Genomic DNA, 25,160 nt, shown 5'->3' with positions numbered 1-25,160 from the left:
ATTTTCTGGCCTTATGAATTCTAATGAATGGATTAAACTTTAACAATCAAATAAAATATTAGAAATCTATGTCAGGCACATGGAAAGAAGGAAAGTAATCATGTTTTCTGAGATGTGATTTCCTTGCTAAAACAGAACTTATTTACTCCTTTACAGGAAACAGTGGAAAGCTTCCAAACCACATAGCACAATCTCTGTGAGGATTTCTGACTTCATAGAGAAGAAAAATATCCTAGCAGTTGGTTGAGAAAAAAATGCCTTAGCTGAAAAGGGATAGAAAATATTATTTTCCCTTGATCTGGAATAGACTTAACACATACAAAAAATAAATACTGATAGATTCACAGATTTTAAGGTCAGCAGAAATCATTATCAATTATCTTACCCATTCAGGCCACATGCATGTCCCTCTCTTCCCTACTGCATTCCCCTCCCATCCAGGAGACAGGAGAGGCTTAGTACTGTCAGATAAATTGGCTATGCCAGGGAGAGTAGGAGGCAAGGTGTTGGGATGGGTGCCTGGAAGGATACAGGGTATAGTGAGTGCTGGGTGTCTGGGGGATGCAGGGATAGGCATTGGGTTCCTGCAGGAGGTGGGGAGATTGGGGTGCCCCCAGTTTACTCTCTCCCTCTCCCCCATGCACACTCGTCAAGAGTGGATAGTGGGTGCTCAGCTGTAACTGCTTCTTACCTGCTGCTGAGCCCAATAAGACCATTTGCAGCTGCCAGGGAAGCTCTTCAGGAACTTCAATGCTGCCAAGCTGCCTGCCTGATCCAAACTTAAGCAAAGCTGCCTCCCCAAACCTGGGCAAAGTTTCCAGTCAAGCAAGGGCAGCAGCCTCCTAACAGTGCCACCAAGGGGGTCAGCAGAATGCGGCTGACTTGGAAGCCGTCTACCCCTGTTGCTCACCACCCCTCCCCCGTTAACTTCATCATGTTCCCCCTTAAGCAGGGCATTCCCCACAGTTTGGCAACCTCTGATCTAGACAGACCTCCTGCATAACACAGGCTGTAGAATTTCACCCAGTAATATTTACATCAAACCCACAAACCTCCTATAAAAAGAATTTTTAACCTTGAAAAAATCATGTATTTACCTAGCACTAAGTTTAGAATCCCAGTGGAATTCTAAGTTGTGTGCGACCAGTCATCTACCTTTCTTATTCATTTGCTGTGGAACCTAGTCTTTTTATTTGCACAGGACACAGGCCACAGGTTGTGATTAACTAGACAGTCCCATATTACTCCCTAACATAAAGGTCGTATTCTTACAAAGCTGAGCCTCTGGCATGTTGACATGAGGGCAAACCATCTCTGCTCCACGCCCCCTGAAAAACCTTGCCAGTTTGACTCAGAGGGGAAAAAAATCATTCCTGATCTCAAAACAATCTGATCAGACACACTGTATCCTGGAAACACAGCATAGCATTATCTCACCTATTGGCAGGGAGAACAAGGCAGCAATAGCAACAAGAGCAAGATTGTCTGATGGATGCCCAGCAAAGCTTTAAATGCAGGGATCCTCTTGCGTGAGCCAATCAGCTTCCCAACTCCTTCCCTCCCCTCAATCCCCTTGTTCGAGGCACACTCCCTAAGTGTGCTCTAAGGAACAGTAAAGAATGAATGGGGAAGAAGAGGATGATGTATGGCTGAGCACAAGTGTCTTCCTCATCAGGACCTCAGGGATTGGCCAATCCCCTGCGAGTCCAATCACACCTCACTTGCCTCATTGAGACCTGGGAGGACAAATCTGAGAAAAAAAAATTATACTATCTGGGTCAACCAGAGCAGTGGTGTTTTGTTTGTTTTTTTTTAAAGAAGACAACACTGCCAAGGTGCAGTGATGAAGCCTGATTCCCTACACTGTGAACTATATTTGCGTTGCTGGACATACATTAAATCCTTTTTCAGAAGGTACACTCAGTATTCCTGCCCATTCAAGATTGCAAACAGACTGGCAAATATATTCCTATAATTAGGGCTGTCAAGTGATTAAAAAAATAAAGAGTGATTAATCGCTTAATCACACTGTTAAACAATAATAAAATAAAATTTATTTAAATATTTTTGGATGTTTTCTACATTTTCAAATATATTGATTTCAATATAACAGAATATAGCATGTACAGTGCTCACTTTATATTTATTTTATTATAAATATTTGCAATGTAAAAAACAAAAGAAAATAGTATTTTTCAATTCATCTCATACAAGTAATGCAATCTCTTTATCATGGAAGTTTAACTTACAGCTATGGAATTATGTACAAAAATAACCTCATTCAAAAAGAAACCAGTTTAACTTTAGAGCTTACAAACCCACTTTGTCCTACTTCTTGTTCAGTCAATCTCTAAGACAAACAAGTTTGTTTACATTTGCAGGAGATAATGCTGCCCGCTTCTTATTTACAATATCACCTGAAAGTGAGAATAGGCATCCATATGGCATTGTTGTAGCCAACATCGCAAGGTATTTACATGTGAGATGCACTAAAGGTTTGTATGCCTCTTCATGCTTCAACTGCCATTTTGGAAGACATGTCCATGCTGATGATGGGTTCTGCTCGATAATGATCCAAAGATCTTTTAAGACTTCTGAAAGCATGCTCCATACCTCATCCCTCTCAGATTTTGGAAGACATTCCAGATTCTTAAACCTTGGGTCGAGTGCTGCAGCTATCTTCAGAAATCTCACATTGGTACCTTCTTTGTGTTTTGTCAAATTTGCAGTGAAAGTGTTCTTAAAATGAACAACATGTGCTCGGTCATCGTCTGAGACTGCTATAACATGAAATATATGGCAGAATGCACATAAAACAGAGCAGGAGACATACCATTCCCCCTGAAGGAGATCAGTCACAAATTTAACTACGACTTTTTTTTTTTAAATGAGCGTCATCAGCATGGAAACAAGTCCTCTGGAATGGTGGCTGAAGCATGAAGGGGCATACAAATATTTAGCATATCTGGCACGTAAATACCTTGCAATACTGGCTACAAAAGTGCCACGCGAATGCCTGTTCTCACTTTCTTATGATATTGTAAATAAGAAGCCAGCAACACTATCTCCTGTAAATGTAAACTAACTTTTTTGTTTTAGCGATTGGCTGAATAAGAAGTAGGACAAGTAGGCTCTAAAGTTTTACACTGTTTTGTTTTGAATGAAGTTATGTAACTTTGATGCATGACTCAAAAACATATGTGGAGAGATAATGTTTGTGGTTTTGGGTATTTACATATATCTTGGTAGAGGTCAACAATGTAATCAAACAGTCCCTGTCTATGCTGTATTCAGTTAATTCAGAGATCAAAAGTACATCTTAACATTTAAATGAACTGTAAACTTAATATATCTCTGTATTCATCTCTCTTTGAAATGTATAGCAAATCATCTATGAATGGTGGAAAAACAGGCAATTGCCTTATGTTAATTTGTGTGAATAACTACTGGCAATGCTTAGGAAATGAGTGCCTATTGTTCACTGAGGGACCCCAACCTGTCAAAGAAGGCCTGAAACTGTATAAAAAAATGGCTTTGGTACAGATCCTTTTTATCTCAGATCTTCTTGAGGCTTCATGCAGGGGAAGCCTAAGCCATAATGACTGAGATCCCAGTGCTTACTGGACCTCCCTGAATATGATATTGGACATTGGACTATAACTCATGGGCTAAATTCTAAAAGAACTCTTTGCAACTATAAAGCTCACCATCTCTGATATGAATCTGAACCTCAAGAATTGTACTCAAGTCTGTATGTATACTGATCTTTTAACCATACTCTCTCTCGTTTCTTTTTTAATAAATTTAATTTAGTTAATAAGAATTGCCTGTAAGCATGTATTTGCGTAAGATCTGGAATATTCATTAACCTGGGAGGTATTATGTCCGATCCTTTGGGCTTGGTAGAACTTTTTCATATAATGAATAAGTTTTTCAGTAATCCTCATCATTTTTGACTTGAGTGTCTAGACTGAGGGCCCATGGGAATTAAGACTGAGGGGAAAAACAACTGAGGAAAGTTGGCAGTTTTTCAAAGGGACGCTATTAAGGGCCCAAAAGCAAGTTATTCCGATGGTTAGGAAAGATAGAAAATGTGGAAAAAGACCACCTTGGCTTACCCTTGAGATCTTGCGTGACCTAAAAAATAAAAAGGAGTCATATAAAAAATGGAAACTAGGTCAGATCACGAAGGATGAATATAGGCAAATAACACAGGAATGCAGAGGCAAGATTAGAAAAGCAAAGGCACAAAATGAACTCAAACTAGCTATGGGAATAAAGGGAAACAAGAAGACTTTTTATCAATACATTAGAAGCAAGAGGAAGACTAAGGACAGGGCAGGCCCACTGCTCAATGAGGAGGGGGTAACAGTAACGGGAGACTTGGAAATGGCAGAGATGCTTAATGTCTTCTTTGTTTCGGTCTTCACTGAGAAGTCTGAAGGAATGTCTAGTATAGTGAATGCTTACAGGAAGAGGGCAGGTTTAGAAGAGAAAATAAGGAAAGAGCAAGTAATAAATCACTTAGAAAAGTTAGATGCCTGCAAGTCACCAGGGCCTGATGAAATGCATCCTAGAATACTCAAGGAGTTAATGGAAGAGGTATCTGAGCCTCTAGCTATTATCTTTGGGAAATCATGGGAGACGGGGGAGATTCCAGAAGACTGGAAGGGGGCAAATATAGTGCCCATCTATAAAAAGGGAAATAAAAACAACACAGGAAACTACAGACCAGTTAGTTTAGCTTCTGTGCCAGGGAAGATAACGGAGCAGGTAATCAAAGAAATCATCTGCAAACACTTGGAAGGTGGTAAGGTGATAGGGAATAGCCAGCATGGATTTGTAAAGAACAAATCGTGTCAAACTAATCTGATAGCGTTCTTTGATAGGATAACGAGCCTTGTGGATAAGGGAGAAGCGGTGGATGTGATATACCTAGACTTTAGTAAGGCATTTGATACAGTCTCGCATGATATTCTTATAGATAAGCTAGGAAAGTACAATTTAGATGGGGCTACTATAAGGTGGGTGCATAACTGGCTGGATAACCGTACTCAGAGAGTAGTTGTTAATGGCTCCCAATCCTGCTGGAAAGGTATTACAAGTGGGGTTCCGCAGGGGTCTGTTTAGGGACCGGTTCTGTTCAATATCTTCATCATCGATTTAGATGTTGGCATAGAAAGTACACTTATTAAGTTTGCGGACGATACCAAACTGGGAGGGATTGCAACTGCTTTGGAGGACAGGGTCAAAATTCAAAATGATCTGGACAAGTTGGAGAAATGGTCTGAGGTAAACAGGATGAAGTTCAATAAAGATAAATGCAAAGTGCTCCACTTAGGAAGGAACAATTAGTTTCACACATACAGAATGGGAAGAGACTGTCTAGGAAGGAGTATGGCAGAAAGAGATCTAGGGGTCATAGTGGACCACAAGCTTAATATGAGTCAACAGTGTGATACTGTTGCAAAAAAAGCATACATGATTCTGGGATGCATTAACAGGTGTGTTGTAAACAAGACACGAGAAGTCATTCTTCCGCTTTACTCTGCACTGGTTAGGCCTCAACTGGAGTATTGTGTCCAGTTCTGGGCACCGCATTTCAAGAAAGATGTGGAAAAATTGGAGAGGGTCCACAGAAGAGCAACAAGAATGATTAAAGGTCTTCAGAACATGACCTATGAAGGAAGGCTGAAGGAATTGGGTTTGTTTAGTTTGGAAAAGAGAAGACTGAGAGGGGACATGATAGTAGTTTTCAGGTATCTAAAAGGGTGTCATCAGGAGGAGAGAGAAAACTTGTTCACCTTAGCCTCCAATGACAGAACAAGAAGCAAAGGGCTTAAACTGCAGCAAGGGAGATTTAGGTTGGACATTAGGAAAAAGTTCCTAACTGTCAGGGTAGTTAAACACTGGAATAGATTGCCTAGGGAATTTGTGGAATCTCCATCTCTGGAGATATTTAAGAGTAGGTTAGATAAATGTCTATCAGGGATGGTCTAGACAGTATTTGGTCCTGCCATGAGGGCAGGGGACTGGACTCGACGACCTCTCGAGGTCCCTTCCAGTCCTAGAGTCTATGAGTCTATGAGTCTAGGTGGAGGTCTGAGGCTGGGCTACTTTAAGGGAACTGTGTTGTTGACTACTGAGTAACCAGTGAAGTATAACAGAAGCTAATTTGTGTTGGCTTGGTAAATCTAAGTATTGGAATATCCACCAGGTTTGGAGATTGCCTGCCCCACTCTCTGCAGTTCACCTTAACTGAGTGACCTCAGCTGGCTCCCCTGGAAACTTGGTCACATAAAAAACAAACAAACAAAATCTACATTTGTTAGATGCCCTTTCACTATAAAGATATTGCACCATGGTACTTGTATGAGGTGAACTGAAAAATACTATATCTTTTGTTTATATATTTTTATTACAAATATTTGCACTGTAAAAATGATAAAGTGAGCATTATACACTTTGTATTCTGTGTTGTAATTGAAATCACTATCTGAAAATGTAGAAAAAACATCAAAAAATATTTAATACATTTCATTTGGTATTCTATTGCTTAAGAGTGCAATTAAAACTGTGATTAATCACGATTAATTTTTTGAGTTAATCATGTGAATTAACTATGATTAATCGACAGCCCTACCTATAATTAAATTTGTAACTGAGGGCATTGTCCACCAATATTGGCTCCTTCATAGGCTGCTCTGAATGGGTAACTACCCATTTTAGCAGTTAATATGAATAATCTTTCATGCTGTATTTATCAACTTTGATCAAATCTAAATTTTCCTCAGTAACCCAAAGCTGCCTTACCAGAATGGCTTTTTGTGCACATAAAGGCCAAACCTTCCCTCAAAATTCAATTTGCCAGGTAGTTGATTGACTGTAGAAAAAGGAACACTTCTGCAATTTATCTGTATACAGTCCCACAAAATTGCGCATCTAGAATTGCAGCCCATTTGAAGTGTCCATTGAGTATCTAAATTCACACCGGAATTGCAGAAAATAAACTTGTATTTCTAATCATCTTTATTTAGGTATGTGACAGGCAAGCAGCATTTCTGAATTAGCAGGTCGTGATGTCTATCCTACTGAACTACATACAGGAAAACATAATAGGGGCTGTGAGATTTAGGACTGTAATCTCTTTTATATGGTTGGCCACAAGTGAGTCATATAAAAGGCTCTTTTATCACGTTATAGATACATTTCTACTGTGGAACTCTTGCCAATCTTTACTGTTTTCAGATTATACATTATTTTGGATAAGTTTTAGTTAAATTTAGCACAAGATTTAAAAAAAATCCAGTTTTTCAACCATATTTAATTAAAAACATTTATTTTCTCTTTCCTCCCCCATACAATACTGTAAAAAGGAAGCCTCAGTGCAGATACTGTTTAAACATCCTTTGAAGCCTTTAAAATAAACTATTGCTTTCACACAGAATATAAATATAACACTGATGCTTAGTCAGCTATTTCTTTCAATAAAATAAGATAGCCTCATACAAATTCTAAAGGTATAGTAAACCTCATGCTTCGGTTCTGAAGCCATTCTCTAACTATCCGAGGAAAAAAAGAAGCCTAAGAGGGGTTCAGATTAACTGTGGAGTTATTAAACTTTTCTCAGAAACATCTGGTACAGGTCACTATCAGAGACAGGACAGTGGAATAGCTGGTCCCTGAGTCTGACCCAGCCTGTTTCTGTCTTCAGATACATTTGGTTTGTGTTTTTGCAATCCAACCCTGATGTATATGGAATATTTTTACTTCCTTTTGGATTCATTATTTTAAACTAAATAAGAAATCTGAGGCTCAGGAGAACAAGGTATACAATATTTTTAGGAAAGGATACCACCAGCATTTTGTTCAACCTCCAGAGGAATAACAAGTTGCACATGGAACTTTAATCATGTAGGGAGATGCATGACTCCCACAAAAGCCAAAAGGATACCACAAAGGCATAAATAACAACAAAGTCATATTTCTGTGTAGAAGTGGTATGTTGAATTATGCCTTCTTTAGTGAAGATGCACTAAAGCCCTTTCCACCTCTAGCTTGCCTATGCAAAGGCCAGTCCTGTGGCCACAGAAACTAAGGAACACCGGAGAAGGCAGGAGTCACTAGTGTTGACAGACTGTACATAGGATTTTCACCTCTCTGCATCAGTTTCCCCTCTTCTGATTGGTGGTCTCCAGTCAACACCTGGTGGCCAGGTAGGTTGATGTTTAGAGAGGGTCAGATGACCTGGTCCACTAATCAAGTCATAAAGCCAACCCCTCTACCCAAAAACTGTCCAGTGAAAATAATCTTTGCTCTTCTCAAGCTAAATTAAGTCTCTGCCCTTCCTTAGCCACACAGATCAATGGTACCCTTCCAGACTTGTCCCAGCCTCATGATAGTCCACTTCTCCAGAGTAGCATGGTCCCAAAGAAGAGAAATGGTCACCAAAGTTAAAAAGAAATAATAATAAACAACCAAACATCGATGCACTGGCTATATGTCTGGCTATTCAAATCCTAGGTCTTCTAGCAGATTATGACAAATTCCATTCCCTGACTACAATGTAAATGAACTAAAAGTACTGACTCTGGGCCACTACTTGGAAGAGGAAAGTTTATCTGGATCTTTCTCCCAGTTACACTTCACTACCCAGGATCACTTGCTTACACAATAAAACTTTATAAATCATATTTTAAGTACTGTCTCTCAAAGAAGCACACTCCTCTGTTCAGAGTTTCTCTTTTCTGGTCCTGACCACAGAGACTGAATAGCTTCCTGCAATTCTTCATCCCATGGCCTCTTCCTATGCAACTCTTCCTCTGGCTTCCCTATAATGCCCCCAGTTTCCCAAGAAAGAGAGCTCTTCTCTTGCCTAGGCCTCCTCACTGGATTCTCTTTCCTGGCTGATTTCAAACTTTCTTAGTAGAGAGCTCACCTTCAGGTCAGGTTTCCCCTATGAGAAAATTCAGAACATCATTTCACCATCTTTGTCTATTGTGTCACAGGCTTCCCTTATACACTATGAAGGGTCATGGAATTGTCAGTTGGCCTTCAGGAATTAAAATTTCCCAGATCCTCCAGGGAACTATAGGATACCTGTTCTTAAAGGGCCAAGCAATCCAATACCACACCACACTAGGCAGCATCCCCTCTTAAAGGTCCCAGCTCACTTTTGCTACACAGAACCAGAAGAGAATGTGTCTGGGCTGCAGCTACAGTACTGTGTAGGGAAAGTGATTTCAAAGGTTAGCAAGGGATTCTTCTTCCAGCACCCAAGATACATTAATCCTTTCAAAGCTGTATTTCTCACTGACATTGGCACGCAGGTAGTGCACTCCTTCCACTTCCACAGCACAGGTAAGCTTCATAGGAGGCATAATTGAGGTCTAATAATTTTAACTGTAAAGAAAAGAGTCAGATGATTAATAGGTATTAAATTTTATGGAAGCTACCCAGGAAACTACAGCTTGTAATAAGTTCTTGAAATATGTGGAATAAGATTTATATTGGGTTTCTTCAACAATATAGCCATAAAAAGATCAATATCTTAATTTTCAAAACAAATTACATGTGCAAAGCACATCTTTGTAATCTGAAAGGGATGACTACTGGATGACAAATTCTGGATTTATACGTGTTTGATATTTTTTCCACCCAAGTGGTCATGTTTTTAAGGGTTCAATAGCTGCGAGAAAAATCATATGGATGACATTGTAATAAAGATAGCTATTTTAATAAGACATTGCGAACAACAGCACCACAGTCATTCACTACAGGAGTTGCATACAATTTCATGTAGAAGTGAAATGATAAGTTGATGATTTTTCCTATAAAGCTGTCCGATACAACAAGGTATTCAATAAAAATATGTTTATTTTTATGTAGCTGCACACTCAGACTCTTTTCACCATATTTCAAGCATGACTCTTTTTTTTAACAGCCAATAATGTATGGTTATGTTCTTCAAAAAATAAACAAACATTTTTAAAGATTTTCTCTATAAATTATTCAGGTTTGTGATTTGTTTTAGAGAGTCATAGTCGAAATGCATTTCAAAAGGAAATCATCTAGTTCCAATAGTGTGATTAGTGGTCAAAATAAAGTTCCTTGAAATGCTTTTATTTACTGTCATTATGTATGCATTGAATGCAATATAACCTAATTTATTTATTAAAAATGTTTTGGCAGTTCATTACTTAAACCGAGCTACTGAAAACGTACACGTGTTTCTTTTGCTTCATCTAGTCCCTGTGAAAGAGACTCTTTGGACCATTAAGAAGCTATTTTTCACACAATACTTTAAAGCTAAGGTGATTTATTTTGGTATCTCCACACTACTACATACTCACACCAGTAACCAAATCACACAACTGGGCTATAAATCAGTAGTGAAGGCAAACTTTCAAAGGTTATCCAAACTTATGTTCAGCTTAGAAACTGGGGCTGGGACACTAATCAGGAATATATATTTATGCACACTTTCTGGAACTTCCTGGTTCCAGCAAGATACAATTTAGGTAGTTCTATTTCCAGTCCTGACCAAAACCACAAGTCAGCTTACTATATATTACACACACATACACACCTCCGAATGGAAAAACAAACAAAAAATTAATTTAAAAACCCAACTAAATTAAATAGAATTTCATAATATCTGAATTGGCTGTAAATTTATTCTATTTTATTTTTAAGAACCAAAATTTCTGATCTATGCTAAAGTGAAACATTTTGGAGCTAGTATTTATGCAGAATAATGAATAGCACACAGAAGAGTTACAACAAAATGTGCTACCAAGGATATTACAAATGCAGAGGGATTTTTAGATTTCCTCAGGACAAAATTTAATTATTATACTTGGATTTTTCCAAATGTAGAAGTCATAAACCATGATGGAAGGAAAAGGTATTTTAATATAACATTATAGAAATATTAAACAAACCTCTCTTTATCCAGATGAGTTTTTTCTAAGTACTGTAGCTCCTGCAATTTCATATAGATAATGAAGTAAGAGTGAAAAATAGCTTCAAACAAAAGAACTCATTTTTATGAGCTTCTATTTCTTTTCTGTCCCTATTTTTTACAATGAAGACTAAATCTATGCAGTATTAAGGCAATTTTATTAAAACAGTGCTGTTTATGACTTTATTTTTTTATTCCCTTTCATAGATTTCAGAGAGATCATTCAGAGAGCTGTATGGCAGATATAAAATCACCGCCATACAGCTGTTTTGATAAACTCTAGTTTCTATAAATATCTGTTAAAGGAAATAACCTTTTTCTAACTATCATTCACATTTAGATTTTTTAATAGGTAACATATATAGTAAAGCAGGCAACATGAGGGACTGGCACAGGAATGGGAGCCAGTAATCCCTGGGGAGGGCTGGGCAAAAATATTTTTTCCATTGAAAAATGCAGATTTGGGTCAACCAAAACATTTAATGAATTTGTATCAATTTGAATAAATTTTTTTGGTGAAAATGAAAAAAAAAGTGCAAAAACGGCAATACACAATTTCCCAGTGGTTACTCCCTATGAAGTAAACAGGATGAAATTCAATAGGACAAATACAAAGTACTCCACTTTGGAAGAATAATCAGTTGCACACAAACAAAATGGGCAATGACTGCGGAAAGGCTTCTGTGGCTCATAGTGGATCACAAGCTAAATATGAGTCAACAGTGTAACACTGTTCAAAAAAAGCAAACATCATTCTGGAATGTATTAGCAGGAATGTTATAAGCAAGACACGAGAAATAATTCTTCCGCTCTAGTCTGCGCTGATTAGGCCTTAGCTGGAGTATTGTGTCCAGTTCTGGGTGCCACATTTTCAGGAAAGATGTGGACAAACTGGAGAAAGTCCAGAGAAGAGAAACAAAAATTATTAAAAGTCTAGACAACATGACTTATGAGGAAAGATTGAAAAAAAAATGGTTTGTTTAGTCAGGAGAAGAGAAGATTGAGAGGGGACATGATAACAGTTTTCAAGTACATAAGAGATTGTTACAAGGAGGAGGGGAAAAACTGTTCTCATTAACATCTGAGGATAGGACAAGAAGCAATGGGCTTAATTTGCAGCAAGGGTGGTTTAGGTTGGACATCAGGAAAAACTTCCTAATTGTCAGGGTGGTTAAGCTCTGGAATAAATTGCCTGGAGAGTATGTGGAATCTTTGTCACTGGAGGATTTTTAAGAGCGGGTTAGACAGAGATGCTCTAGATAATACTTTGCCCTGCCATGAGTGCAAGGTTCTGGACTTGATGACCTCTGGAGGTCCCTTCCAGTCCTACATTTCTATGATTCTATGATGTGGGAGTCACAAGTTTGAATCTCTGCTCTGGAGAGTACTTCCCTCATCTCATGTGAGTATTCTAGCTGCTAGGTTATTAGCTATTCACTGTAGGTCTCTCTAAATTTCTCATGTTGAAGCTGTTTTGCTGTAATACTTGAATAGTCACTGGGTGAGAGACAGCAAGAGAGAGAGAATGACTTTACAGTCTGATGGTGAGGGTGACTGATACGAAGTGGAACAGTTTCAACAGAAGAGACTAAAAAGGCACCCTCATCCCAACAGCCAATAGCCCAGTGGTTAGGGTACTCAACTGTCAGGAAGAACTCCAGAGCAGGGATTTAAAAGTGGGTCTCGCACATCCCACGGAAGTGCCCTGGCTATTGGGAATAAGGACAGTGCCTTCGCCACCACCTTCATTTTCTTTTATTTAAAAAGGTTAAAAATGCCTCAAGTCCAAATAAATTGCTTCATTTTGAGTTGAAGAAAACACTTTCTGTTCAACCAGTAACTACATTTTATTGATGTTTTCAATTTGGCCAAAATTCCGAATTGATATTTTTTTTAGTGTTTCAGAACTGATAGCAAGCTGAAAAATCTGATAGTTCTACTTCTGAGTTTTACTTCCATATTCCCTTCCTGTGTGGTTTTGAATGAGGCACTTCATTTTCTGTGATGTGGCACCCTTCCATTTCCATGTCAGTAATATGAGAATAACTAGTCAGGGCTGTTGATTAATCACAGTTAACTCACACAATCAACTAAAAAAAAATAATCATGATTAATTGCAGTTTTAATCACATTGTTAAACAACAGAATACCAATTGAAATTTATTACATATTTTGGATGTTTTTTCTACATTTTCAAATATATTGATTTCAGTTACAACACAGAATAAAAAGGACACACTGCTCACTTTATATTATTATTTTTATTACAAATATTTGCACTGTAAAATTATAAACAAAACAGTATTTTTCAATTCTCCTCATATAAGTATTGTAGTGCAATCGCTTCGTTGTGAAAGTGAAACTTACAAATGTAGATTTTTTTTTGTTACATAATTGCACTACAAAACCCAAAACAATACAAAACTTTAGAGGCTGCAAGTCCACTCAGTCCGACTTCTTGTTCAGCAAATTGCTAAGACAAACGAATTTGTTTACATTTACAGGGGATAATGCTGCCCACTTCTTATTTACAATGTCACCAGAAAGCGAGAACAAGCATTCACATGGCACTTTTGTAGCTGGTGTTGCAAGGTATTTATGTGCCTGATATGCTAAACATTTGTATGCTCCTTCATGTTTAGGCCACCATTCCAGAGGACATGCTTCCATGCTGATGACGTACGTTAAAAAAAATAATATGTTAATTAAATTTGTGACTGAATTCCTTGGGGGAGAATTGTATGTCTCCTGCTCTGTTGTACCTGCATTCTGCCATATATTTCATGTTATATCTGTCTCAGATGATGACCCAGCACATATTGTTCATTTTAAGAACACTTTCGCTGCAAATTTGACTAAACACAAAGAAGGTACCAATGTGAAATTTCTAAAGATAGGTACTCGACCCAAGGTTTAAGAATCTGAAATGCCTTCCAAAATCTGAAGTACCTTCCAAAATCTGAGAGGGATGAGGTGTGGAGCATGTTTTTAGAAATCTTAAAAGAGCATCACTCCTATGCGGAAACTACAGAAGCTGAAACACCAGAAAAGAAAATCAACTTTCTGCTGGTGGCATCTGACTCAGATGATGAAAGTGAACATGTGTCAGTACACACTTTTTTGGATCGTTATCGAGCAGAATCCATCCTCAGCATGGACACATTTCTTCTGGAATGGTGGTTGAAACATGAAGAGACATACAAACCTTTAGTGCATCTGGCATGTAAATATCTTGTGACACTGGCTACAATAGTGTCATCAGAACACCTGTTCTCACTTTCAGGTGACATTGTAAACAAGAAATGGTCAGCATTATCTCCTGCAAATGTAAATAAACTTGTTTGTCTGAGTGATTGGCTGAACAAGAAATAGGACTGAGTGGACTTGTAGCCGCTAAAGTTTTACATTGTTTATTTCTGAATGCAGTATTTCTTTGTACATAATTCTACATTTGTAAGTTCAACTTTTATGATAAAGAGATTTCACTAGAGTACTTGTATTAGTTGAATTGAAAAATGCTATTTCTTTTGTTTTACATGGTGCATATATTTGTATAAATATAAAGTATACACTTTGTATTCTGTTATAATTGAAATCAATATATATGAAAATGTAGAAAATATCCAAAAATAAATGGTATTCTATTATTGTTTAACAGTGCAATTAATTGTGATTATTTTTTTAATCGCTTGATAGGCATATAACTACTATTTAATTACCTAATGCAATTACTGTGAGGCTTATTACTTAGTTAACGTTTGTTCAGTGCTATATATCTTCTAGGTAATATTGGGCCAGTTTTTTTCTGGATCCTTAATTAAGAAAAACTCCCATCAGTATGAAGAGTAAGGAGTGAGAAAAACTGATAAAGGATTTCAGAATCTGTTCATTATTAGAAAGATACATACCTAAAAAACAGATGATGGGACTATTTTAGAAGAAAATATTGCATAGTCTGATACTTTCACAAAAAGCTATAGGGCTAGTAGGACAATTAACAGAACCAATTCTTACAAACTTGAGATGAATACGCAGTCAATAACAAGCCACTCAACTGTTCTTCACACAGAGTCAAATCCTGAAATCTTTAGTTAGGTTTCATTTACACCCTGCTCCTGCGGTGATCTCTGTGTGGGTGAGAGGTTTCTCCACAGAACTCTTAGAAGGAATCAAATGTTCTATTACCCCCTACAAGAAGGCTGACTAAGTACTTCAGGAATGAGACCTAACAGAGGACCCTTAATCATTTTAATATAAGGAAAAATGTTAATATACAGGAAAATATTTGTGCAATAATGATAATTTCCCATCGTTGGCATATATTAAGAAAACGTAACTCATAAATGTCACATTCTGACACCTACACATGCATAGTAGCATTTTTCTAAAAATATCACCTGAATTATTTATCATTTGATTCATTCTTTAAAATTCAAAAATAGATAAATAACTCTTCTGAATACTATTCAGTAGTTAAAATTCTACAAACAGAAAATATCTAACCATGATAACACTTTCATGAATCCAGTCTGGTGCCTCAGAAGACTAGATCAAATAGGCTCTGAGAACATCTCCTCTAATTAGGAGGTGGGGAATGAAGAACTTTTGTACGGTAGTTCCAGTGATATGGATATTCAGGAACATTAAAATAATAATTAAACACACTGGCAGATACCATGTGACAACGATTACGTATCCAACAGAGCAAGACGACAGCCGCATTTATGATCTCTCTGTCTACTAAATAAAATACTACCTAATTTAAACACGAGAAAAGCTTTGGGTTTTTTATATACAACTATATATACATTCAAAGTCCAAGTGAAACCAGTAGGGTTAGGAGACCCATGTAGATCAAAATCAAATATTCACCAAGTCTCATGCAAAAGGATACTGCATCAATAATTGCATATGTATTTGTAGTTATAATAAAGTTTTCAATGGTTTATGGTGGGGTATTTTTTTTATCCTCAACATATATAGGCACCTTTCATTTGTCACACAATTTCTCTGGAAGATAAGTTCAGTTTTACCATAAAAAGGACTTCAGGCACACACACAATTCACGTTAATGGTAGCATTTCAAGAAAAGACTACACCTCTACCCTGATATAACACTGTCCTCGGGAGCCAAAAAATCTTACAGTGTTATAGGTGAAACCACGTTATAACGAACGTGCTTTGATCCAATGGAGTGTGCAGCCCGCCCCCCAAACCGCTGCTTTACCGCTTTATATCTGAATTTGTGTTATATCGGGTTGCGTTATATCGGCGTAGAGGTGTATAACCATTACATTTCTTTAGTAGACTCTATATATCTATAGAGTATACATATATATATACATGCACATACTTACTGAAACCTTAGTACAAACTAGTTTGAGGAGAATAGGGTGACTAGATGTCCCGATTTTATCAGGACTGTCCCAATATTTGCTTGTTTATCCCGCGTCCCGACCGATGTTCAGTCGGGACACGGGACAAACAAGCAATTTTGCCCTCTGCTACCATGCACAGGCGGAGCCCAGAGGGGCTTGTGCCCCAACTCTCTCTTCTTTTCCCCACTGGATCCCTTCCCAAATCCCCGCCCTGCCCCCACCCCCAGCACTGCCCCCTCATTGCCCCATTGGATCCCTCCCCGAATCCCCACCTTTTCCCCAAGCACACCACATTCCTCCTCCTTCCCAGGCTTGTGCCACAGATCAGCTGTATGGCAGCTCAAGTGCTGGAGGGAGGTCCAGGGTGCGCAGGGGAGCACGGGGTTAGTGAGTCCGGCCTGGCCCCAAGCGCCCACCTCACCCCCCGAGGGTGGGGTGGTACCTGCAGGGGCAGCTCAGGGTCCGGCCCAGGGAATCGGCTCCCAGTACGTGCTAATAGATGGGAGTGGGGGGGCAGCAACTGCCTGCATGGGGACTCCGACGGGGCTTCACCTCCTGCTACGTGGAGGCAGCGGCAGCCCCATTTGTTCCCCTGCGGGACCCGAGCGCGACGGTAGGGCTGGGGCCTGCTGCCCCCACTCTGGGGCCGCCCATGGTGCACTGCGGGGCAGCTGGGTGCAGGCTGGGCCCGGGCACACTTGGGGTGACAGGACTGCGCTGCCCCACAGGGCAGGCTGTAGGGAAACTCCACCCCGGGGCAGAGGCAGCGGCAGCAGCAGCCCTATTAGTTCCCCTGTGGGACCCGAGCGGGACTGGGGGACTGGGGCCTGCTGCCTCCACGGGGCCACCCGCGAGATTGCACCAACTGTGCACCTTCCCCTACAGGGGGAGGTGGAGACGAGGCGAGCTGGTGCAGGGGGGTGGGGTGCTCTGGCGGCTTTTTTTTTTTTCCTCCACTGGCGCCCCCCCTCCCCCCGGCATCCCGATATTTCAGTGTTGTCATCTGGTCACCCTAAAGGAGAACTACATACATTTGGTACGAACAAGCACTCAACAAGTTCAGGTACTTATGCAAACTTTATCTGAATTAATGCGCACTTTGGGACTCTGCTAGAGAGAATCTCTCATAAGAACGTATTCCTTCATAAGATTTCTGATGCTAACACTTTTTGCTCAGGATGCAAATATGAAAACAGGCTCTCACAGCAACACTGCGCTTCAGGTCTCAGCCAGAACAAGGACGTATGTGAAAATTATTTATATAATACCGTTAGTTTTATGTACCACAACTAGCAAACGGGGCTTCAATCCCTACATGGAGTCTCTAGGTGCTACTACAAATAAGAGGGCCAGATTTAGAAATCGGTATGCAACATAACCAACATAATATGGAGTGGGGGAAGGTGCCCCATAGCTATATTGCACCAACTATCTGTGCCACTTTTTTGGTGGATTATCACGGAAAGCATTCATGTATACATAGAAAATAATGGGGGCAGGAGAGTAATCAAACTTTCCAGAGAGGCTTAGTGCAAGTTTTCTGTGAAAGTTATGGGGACTCTTTCTCTGAAAGGGTGTATTCAACCCTAGTGTAAATTCTCACCCTGAAAATTACCTTACAAATAAAAATAGATAATCTCCACTTTTCATGGCAAACACACTTTGAAAAATACTATGCTTAAAAGTTATTATAATATCCTCTATATTTCTTGCCTGGGGAGTTATATGGCAGCAGAATCACCACTTACTGCTATCAGTAATGATTGTTCTGGCCTCTTGATTGCTGGTCTTGTTTTTTAGATTCTGTGCTGCAGTTATTAGCTCCTCCAGTTGGGGATGCCTTTGCTCCAATTCCTGCAGTGCTGCCTGTTTGTACAAAAAAAAAAAAAAGAAAAGAAAAAAATTATACAAATAAAATTGAGAGTAGCCCCAAGCCATTTATAGTTGTATTTCACTACAGGAATACTATACTACACCAGTGTTCAACATGGTCCAGTAGCCTCTATATTTTAGTGAAATGGCTCAACCCACATACTAGAATATTATACAATTACATGCCTCAAAATGGAATTTTCTTCCACAGGAAAGTGGTGACTGTTTATGTTCTTGTCCTGAAGCATGAACCTTTATATATTTTTATCTTAATTATTCTTACCTGAGGATAATGATATTCTCATTATTCATAAAAATGTCTACTCTTTCTTTGTGAATTCCACTAAATTCTTCAGGTAAAATTGTCAAAAGTGCTTAAGTAAGGAGCTTAAGTCTCACTGGAAATGTTACCCTTTGGTGACAGTATGTTCTATGGATAGCACGCATGTGTTACACAAGGACTCTTATGTTTGAATTTCCAGTGGAAAGGGCTGTGGAGATGGAAGTGGACCTGCTACTTATTAGATCTACAAGTCCCCCCTGCCCCAAAGAGGATGAGTGCTGAAGGAACTGTGTGGTACTATCTGCTGCTTGAGGCAACAGGATCATCACAAAGTGGCTCTGTTAATCCTCCATAGCCTGTCCAAGATGATGTGGGGAGGAAATATTTCCAGCCAGTAGCCCTCATGGAGTTACCCTTCACCAAGACTATAGAGTCTTGCTTGATGTGGGAAACAGATCTTAGCCCTGCATGACTAACAAGTTATTGAGAGAGATTTAGAAGAAAACTTGAAGGGCAATATTTTGTGTCAGTCTGATTTAAAGCAGGACTCTTTGCTACCTGAAGAAGTAAACTTTGGTCAAAAAAATAAAAACACAAAACAAACAAAAAACCCAAACATGCAATACTGTTGCTGCACTTTACCTGAGGAAAAATATCCAGTATTATTCATAACAATACCTAAAGGAAAGGCCTACAGAATGTAATGGAAAGTGGTAATCAATCTCTAGATTTTTTTGAACAATCCCATAAAATTTAGTAGATACTTACATCCCTGTAATAAAGCTATAGAAAGGATATCATTTTGTACAATAGATAGGTTTTACAATAATTTGCAGTTTAGCCATATAAAATTTGCATTGGCTTTCAGTCTTACGAAATTATACAGGACTATTATATGAGGGGAAGATCTTTAGTAAAAAAATCCCTTCACTTCTTAATATTTTAGGTCTATTCAACAGAAATGTCATGTGGCCTTTGAGAACTCGGAAGACCAATGTAAGATTTCTGATGTCTTATAATGATTTTTCAGTCTTGATACCTTATAATGTGTGTAGCAAAAAAGGAGCTGGTAGTTGTGATCATTTAAGGAGGCCTCAAGCACACATGTAGAATCTAGTCTAGAATTGTTCACAGAAAGTTAACATGGCTATCATAATAAGCTACTGCAAATTCCACACTGTGACAGAAGGGGAGCTGGTACATAAGAGTGTAATGAATACTGATATGTAAAAAAATTCTGAACATTGTATGTGGCCAGATCTTTGAGGGGGAAGTTATTGTATCATTATATCACCAGGGTGTGTTGGAATAATAAACAGGAAGGCAACACACAACAGCTTCCCAGATCAGAAAACAGCAAGTATACAGTTGAAAGACCATGGAGAAAACAACTCAAGGATCTTACGTCCTGTCTCCAAGGAAGATGCAAGCTTGTTTTGCCAAGTCTGGTGAACTTGGAAATCAAAAGGGCTATAAACGGCGTAAGAAGGGGAGCTGAGTTGTCTAATAAGGAGCTCTAACAAGGAGTCAAGCTGACAGAAAGAAGAGCACTGTTTAGCTCAAAAGTGTGTATCTCCCCCCAACAGCAGTTAGCTCTATAAAAGATATCACCTCACTGAGCTAATTTATCTTATATGGAATTAGTCCTTCTAGAGTTCCAGTGTGGGAGATGGTTAGATACTTAGTAAGCTAGACATGCATAAAACCAGGTTGATTGTTTTTATGATTTTTTTCTCGAATGCTTTCCTTCTAAATAAATGATACATTTCTTTTAGAAGTTTATTAAGCCATTGCTTAGCATTGTAATTGCCCCAGAGGGAACAGAACTGCATGGTCTTGGCCTAAGTCAGACCTGTAGAGGCAAACATGATTAATACCAGAGGACTGCAACCTAGGGCCCTGTCTAAGTGTAGGAGAATTGTGTGACTACATTCCCAGCTCAGGTGACAGCTAGACGCCTAACAAGTGACAAGACCAGGTGGGGGTGAGATGTGCAGCTCACTCAGTAATATATGTCAAAAACAAAATACATGAAGTTGGGTTTCATTCTGTTCAAATAGCTACACATATCTTTAGTAATTAGTTAATTCTTTAACTAAGTCACAGCAACTAAGTCACACTGTATAGCAAAAGTGCATAGATATGTCTATTTAGGATTTTTGCCCTTAACTACCATATTGAAGGGTCTTTTAGAATCATTGGCTTTGGTGGCCTACATTCATGCCTATGTGTGGATGGCATTATGCCCATTCATATGCTGATTAGATTATTTACAGTAGCACAGGCGCCAACTAAACATTGGTTAAGATGGGCAGTTTACATAATTTAGAGTGCCATTTTTTTTACAAGAAGTCTCTGTGACAGCACTCGAGCATATGGTACCCCAATGGACTTTGTTTCTTAACACCTCTCTATATAACCATGTGCTTCTGAAGGAGTGGTACTAAATCTGGCAGAGCTGGAGAGCCAAGCAACCAATAAAATGTTATATAATAACACAAAATAATCAGTGTTATGTTCTGAAGCTGTATATCAATGTTTGCATCACACACACATCACCAATAAGGACTGTGTAGAGGGAACATCACAAAACAGACACCATCATGGAGCAATCCACATTCATCCGATTAAATACCCTCAGTCCTTCCTTGCCTCTCTTGACTTTTGAAAGGCAAGAATTATTTCTTTTCCCTGGCTTTTCCTCAACCTGGAAACTGTTTGGAAAAAGTAATCAGATTGACATGCCCCGCCAGAAATGGCTCCCGGCCACCTCCACAATGCAAGTCTGTGTTCTTCATGCTACCTCATGCGTACTGAACAGCAAAGAGAGCACTTTTCTCACTTTAGTTGAAAGCAGGAATAGTCAGACCAGAGGACACCAGGAGAGCTGCATACAGGATGCTTACAAGCAGCATATCTCTCCAAATCCAGTGGTTAAGTACCAGTGCCTTAACGTCTGCCCACAGAACACGAAAGAAACCTATGTGGCATTTATATACATTTTTGGTTGCCAGCAGAAAGCAAGAGAGGTTACTGCAGTGAACTCCAAATTATGTTGAATACAAAAAACACAGTCAATGAAACTTAAGTATGTGCTTAAACGCTGTCTGATGGACCTGATGCTTAACTGCTTTCCTAAATCAGGGCCTGTGAGAATATTGGCACTGCTTCTCTTTGTAGTATCACCGCTCTCTGTGGGAGATATGATCTTGGCCTTTCTTTGAGCAATTCTTTCTCCCTGCCATTGAATGTGTGGGTTCAGATGATGTTCCTCCAAATGAATTAGGCTGTATTTTTCCAAAGAACCAGAGAGAGGTCCTGAAGTCCTGACACCAGTGCAATACATGAATCTGCAGATTCTGGGCCCTAGAAGGTGACTGGATTATAAAATCACTGGAAGTGTGCCTTTCTTCTGACTCTGAGAACTTTCTCGAAGTAAGGAGGAAATTATTATCTGTTAAACTACTTCCCCTCTTGATCTTTCTCTCTCTGCTTCAATGTGGAGATTCTGCCTAGTACCTTCTTCAGCCACCTTCTGCCTAACTTCCTGACAGACTTCTAAAGAAACAATCCATGTACCTTGACAAGGTTCAATCCCTAGCTTTTTGTGCACTGACAGAAAAGGTGTATGCATGCACATGTGCAAATCCTATTCCATCCACAGAATGATCTGAGGAAAACTCCCTGAACTGAAGGAAACACATAGTTTTTCCTCAATTTTGGTTTATACTTATGGTTTTTTTCATGAAATGTTGCAATCTGACTCAAAACCTTCCACAATCAATTTATTTTAATATTCTCCTTCTGATTTAGGTAAGCCCTGTTCTTTGCTGAAAAATAGAAACATGGCCATTTGGGTTTTTTTTAAATAGAGATGATGACAAGTGCAGGTGAGTAAATGGAACGGTCAGAACAGCTGAGAAAAATAATTAGAGAAGGGTGTAAACCTGAGCAGCTGCAAATTGCAACAGAATCTTTAGCAAGAAGGAACACAGAGGACACCTGGACTTCAGCTTAGCTAATATGGAACATTACAAAACTCATGTAAAGGTTTTTGACTGGGTGAATAGACTGTCTCTCTCTTTCACACTCCCCGCACTCACCCACCTGATTTGAAAGAAGTGTTTGGATTGGGGATAGGTGTGGAGACTTCTAAACAATAGTTTAAGATGGAAAACAGTTGATCAGACAATTTTTAATTGTCATTTGACAATACACAACTTTCAGAAAGCTAAATCAGGAGCAACAGGCGTTTTGAAATGTTCAAAGAAACTCTTCAAACTCAGAGCATAAGTAGAAAACATTCAGTATAATAAAACTGGATCCCAAAGTGAAACTAAGCAATCTTTACAGACATACAACGGTATAACTGAATTAATTACTTCATTTCAAACATTAAAATATATCGTTACAGTAGCCTAGACAAGTAAAACTCATTAATAGTGTCATCCTGATGGTGACAGCAGGGGCAACTGACCATAAACTGTTGCTTCAAAATGGCAACTTGTCATAAACAAATAGTTAAAGGTTAATAGAACAGGAGTACTTCATGTCTCTTTTGCCTGTAAAGGGTTAACAAGTTCAGTGAGCCTGGCTGTCACCTGACCAGAGGACCAATCAGGGGGACAGGATACTTTCAAATCTTGAGGGAGGGAAGTTTTTGTGTGTGCTGTTAGTGTTTGGTGGTTGTTCTCTCTGGGTTCTAAGAGTGACCAGACGTGCAACCAGGTTTCTCTCCAATCTCCCTGATACATGTTCTTATAAATTCAAAATAGTAAGTACTAGGTGATAAAGCGAGTTAGGCTTATGTTTGTTTTCTTTATTTGCAAATGTGTATTTGGCTGGAAGGAGTTCAAATTTGTATTTTGCTGAAAGGATTTTAATTTGTACTTGTATACTTAGGCTTCGAGGGTATTCCCAGTGTCTATAGCTGAAAGACTCTGTACCTATTCCATTTTAAATTTACAAAGATAATTTTTACTGTTTTTCTCTCTTTAATTAAAAGTTTCTTGTTTAAGAACCTGATTGTTTTTTTATTCTGGTGTGAGATCCCAGGGGACGGAGTCTGGATTCACTATGGAATTGGTGAGGAGAAAGGCTGGAAGGGGGAGAGAGAGGCTAATTTCTCTCTGTGTTAGGATTAATGTCTCTCTCAGGGAGAGTCTGGGAGGGGGTGAGAGGAGAGGGGAAGGTGCATTTTCCTCTCTGTTTAAGATTCAAGGAGTTTGAATCATAGTGATCTTCCAGGGTAACCCAGGGAGGGGGAGCCTAGGAGAGGCAAGGGTGGGGGAAAGGGTTTACTTTCCTTGTGGTAAGATCCAGAGGGTCGGGGTCTTGGGGTTCCCCGGGCAAGGTCTTGGGGGGACCAGAGCATACCAGGCACTGGAATTCCTGGTTGGTGGCAGCGCTACAAGTTCTAAGCTGGTAATTAAGCTTAGAGGAATTCATGCTGGTACCCCATCTCTTGGACACTAAGGTTCAGAGTGGGGAATTATACCATGACACAACTCAAAAAAACAAATGCCATTTGTTATTAAAAATGGAAATACCACAAAGTATTTGAATACCACTGTATCAGGATTCTCAAAGGAAATTAAATAAAATAGAAATCAGTCCTGTACATAGAAACCGACAAAAAGTTTTTTAGCTGTTCATGGCATAAACAAGGAGTCCAGCTGTTCACTGATAGAGATAGATTTTGCATTTCTGTATTTCCAAACACACGGAGCTTTGTTCATTTAATTTTTCCACACTCTCCATTCACCCAGGACAATATACACACATTATTTAAAATATACTTTGCAAAACTATGCAAACTGTATTTTTTACTCTGAGTATGAAAAGTTTAGCTCTTTAGTTATGTTATAACCTTAGTCCCAGATCTGGACCTTAGCGTCCAAAATATGGGGGTTAGCATGAAAACCTCCAAGCTTAGCTACCAGCTTGGACCTGGTACTTGCTGCCACCACCCAAAAAATTAGAGTGTTTTGGGGCACTCTGGTCCCCCTGAAAAACCTTCCCTGGGGACCCCAAGACCCAAATCCCTTGAGTCTCACAACAAAGGGAAATAATCCTTTTTCCCTTCCCCCCTCCAGGTGCTCCTGGAGAGATACACAGACACAAGCTCTGTGAAACTACACAGAGTGATCCCCCTCTCTGTTCCCAATCCTGGAAACAAAAAGAACTTTCCTATTCCCCCAGAGGGAATGCAAAATCAGGCTAGCAAATCCAACCCACACACAGATCTCCCCTGATTTCTTCCTCCCACCAATTCCCTGTGAGTACAGACTCAATTTCCCTGAAGTAAAGAAAAACTCCAACAGGTCTTAAAAGAAAGCTTTATATAAAAAGAAAGAAAAATAAGTACAAATGTTCTCTCTGTATTAAGATGATACAACACAGGGTCAATTGCTTAAAAGAATATTGAATAAACAGCCTTATTCAAAAAGAATACAAATCAAAGCACTCCAGCACTTATATTCATGCAAATACCAAAGAAAAGAAACCATAGAACTTACTATCTGATCTCTTTGTCCTTACACTTAGAAACAGAAAATAAGAAAGTAGAGCTACTTCTCCAAAGCTCAGAGAAAGCAGGCAGCCAGAAAACAAAGACTCAGACACAAAATTCCCTCCACCCAAAGTTGAAAAAATCCGGTTTTCT

General features: G+C 39.1%; 1 protein-coding gene across 11 annotated transcripts in view; it reads right to left on the bottom strand.

The window, feature by feature from the left end:
* The window catches only part of DMD (dystrophin), a 2,125,007-nt gene that overhangs the window by 477,946 nt on the left and 1,621,901 nt on the right, over window positions 1-25,160 (bottom strand). For all 11 annotated transcript variants that reach the window (XM_050936430.1, XM_050936437.1, XM_050936440.1 and 8 more), the window contains one exon: window positions 18,090-18,207. In XM_050936430.1, coding sequence (XP_050792387.1) covers window positions 18,090-18,207 — 118 coding nt within the window. The remainder of the gene's footprint in view (window positions 1-18,089; window positions 18,208-25,160) is intronic.

This window comes from Gopherus flavomarginatus, chromosome 1 (genome assembly GCF_025201925.1).
Source record: "Gopherus flavomarginatus isolate rGopFla2 chromosome 1, rGopFla2.mat.asm, whole genome shotgun sequence".
NCBI classification, from domain to species: Eukaryota; Metazoa; Chordata; order Testudines; family Testudinidae; genus Gopherus; species Gopherus flavomarginatus.
The sequence above is the reverse complement of the archived record's forward strand: the minus strand, read 5'-3'. Positions and strand labels throughout refer to the sequence as shown.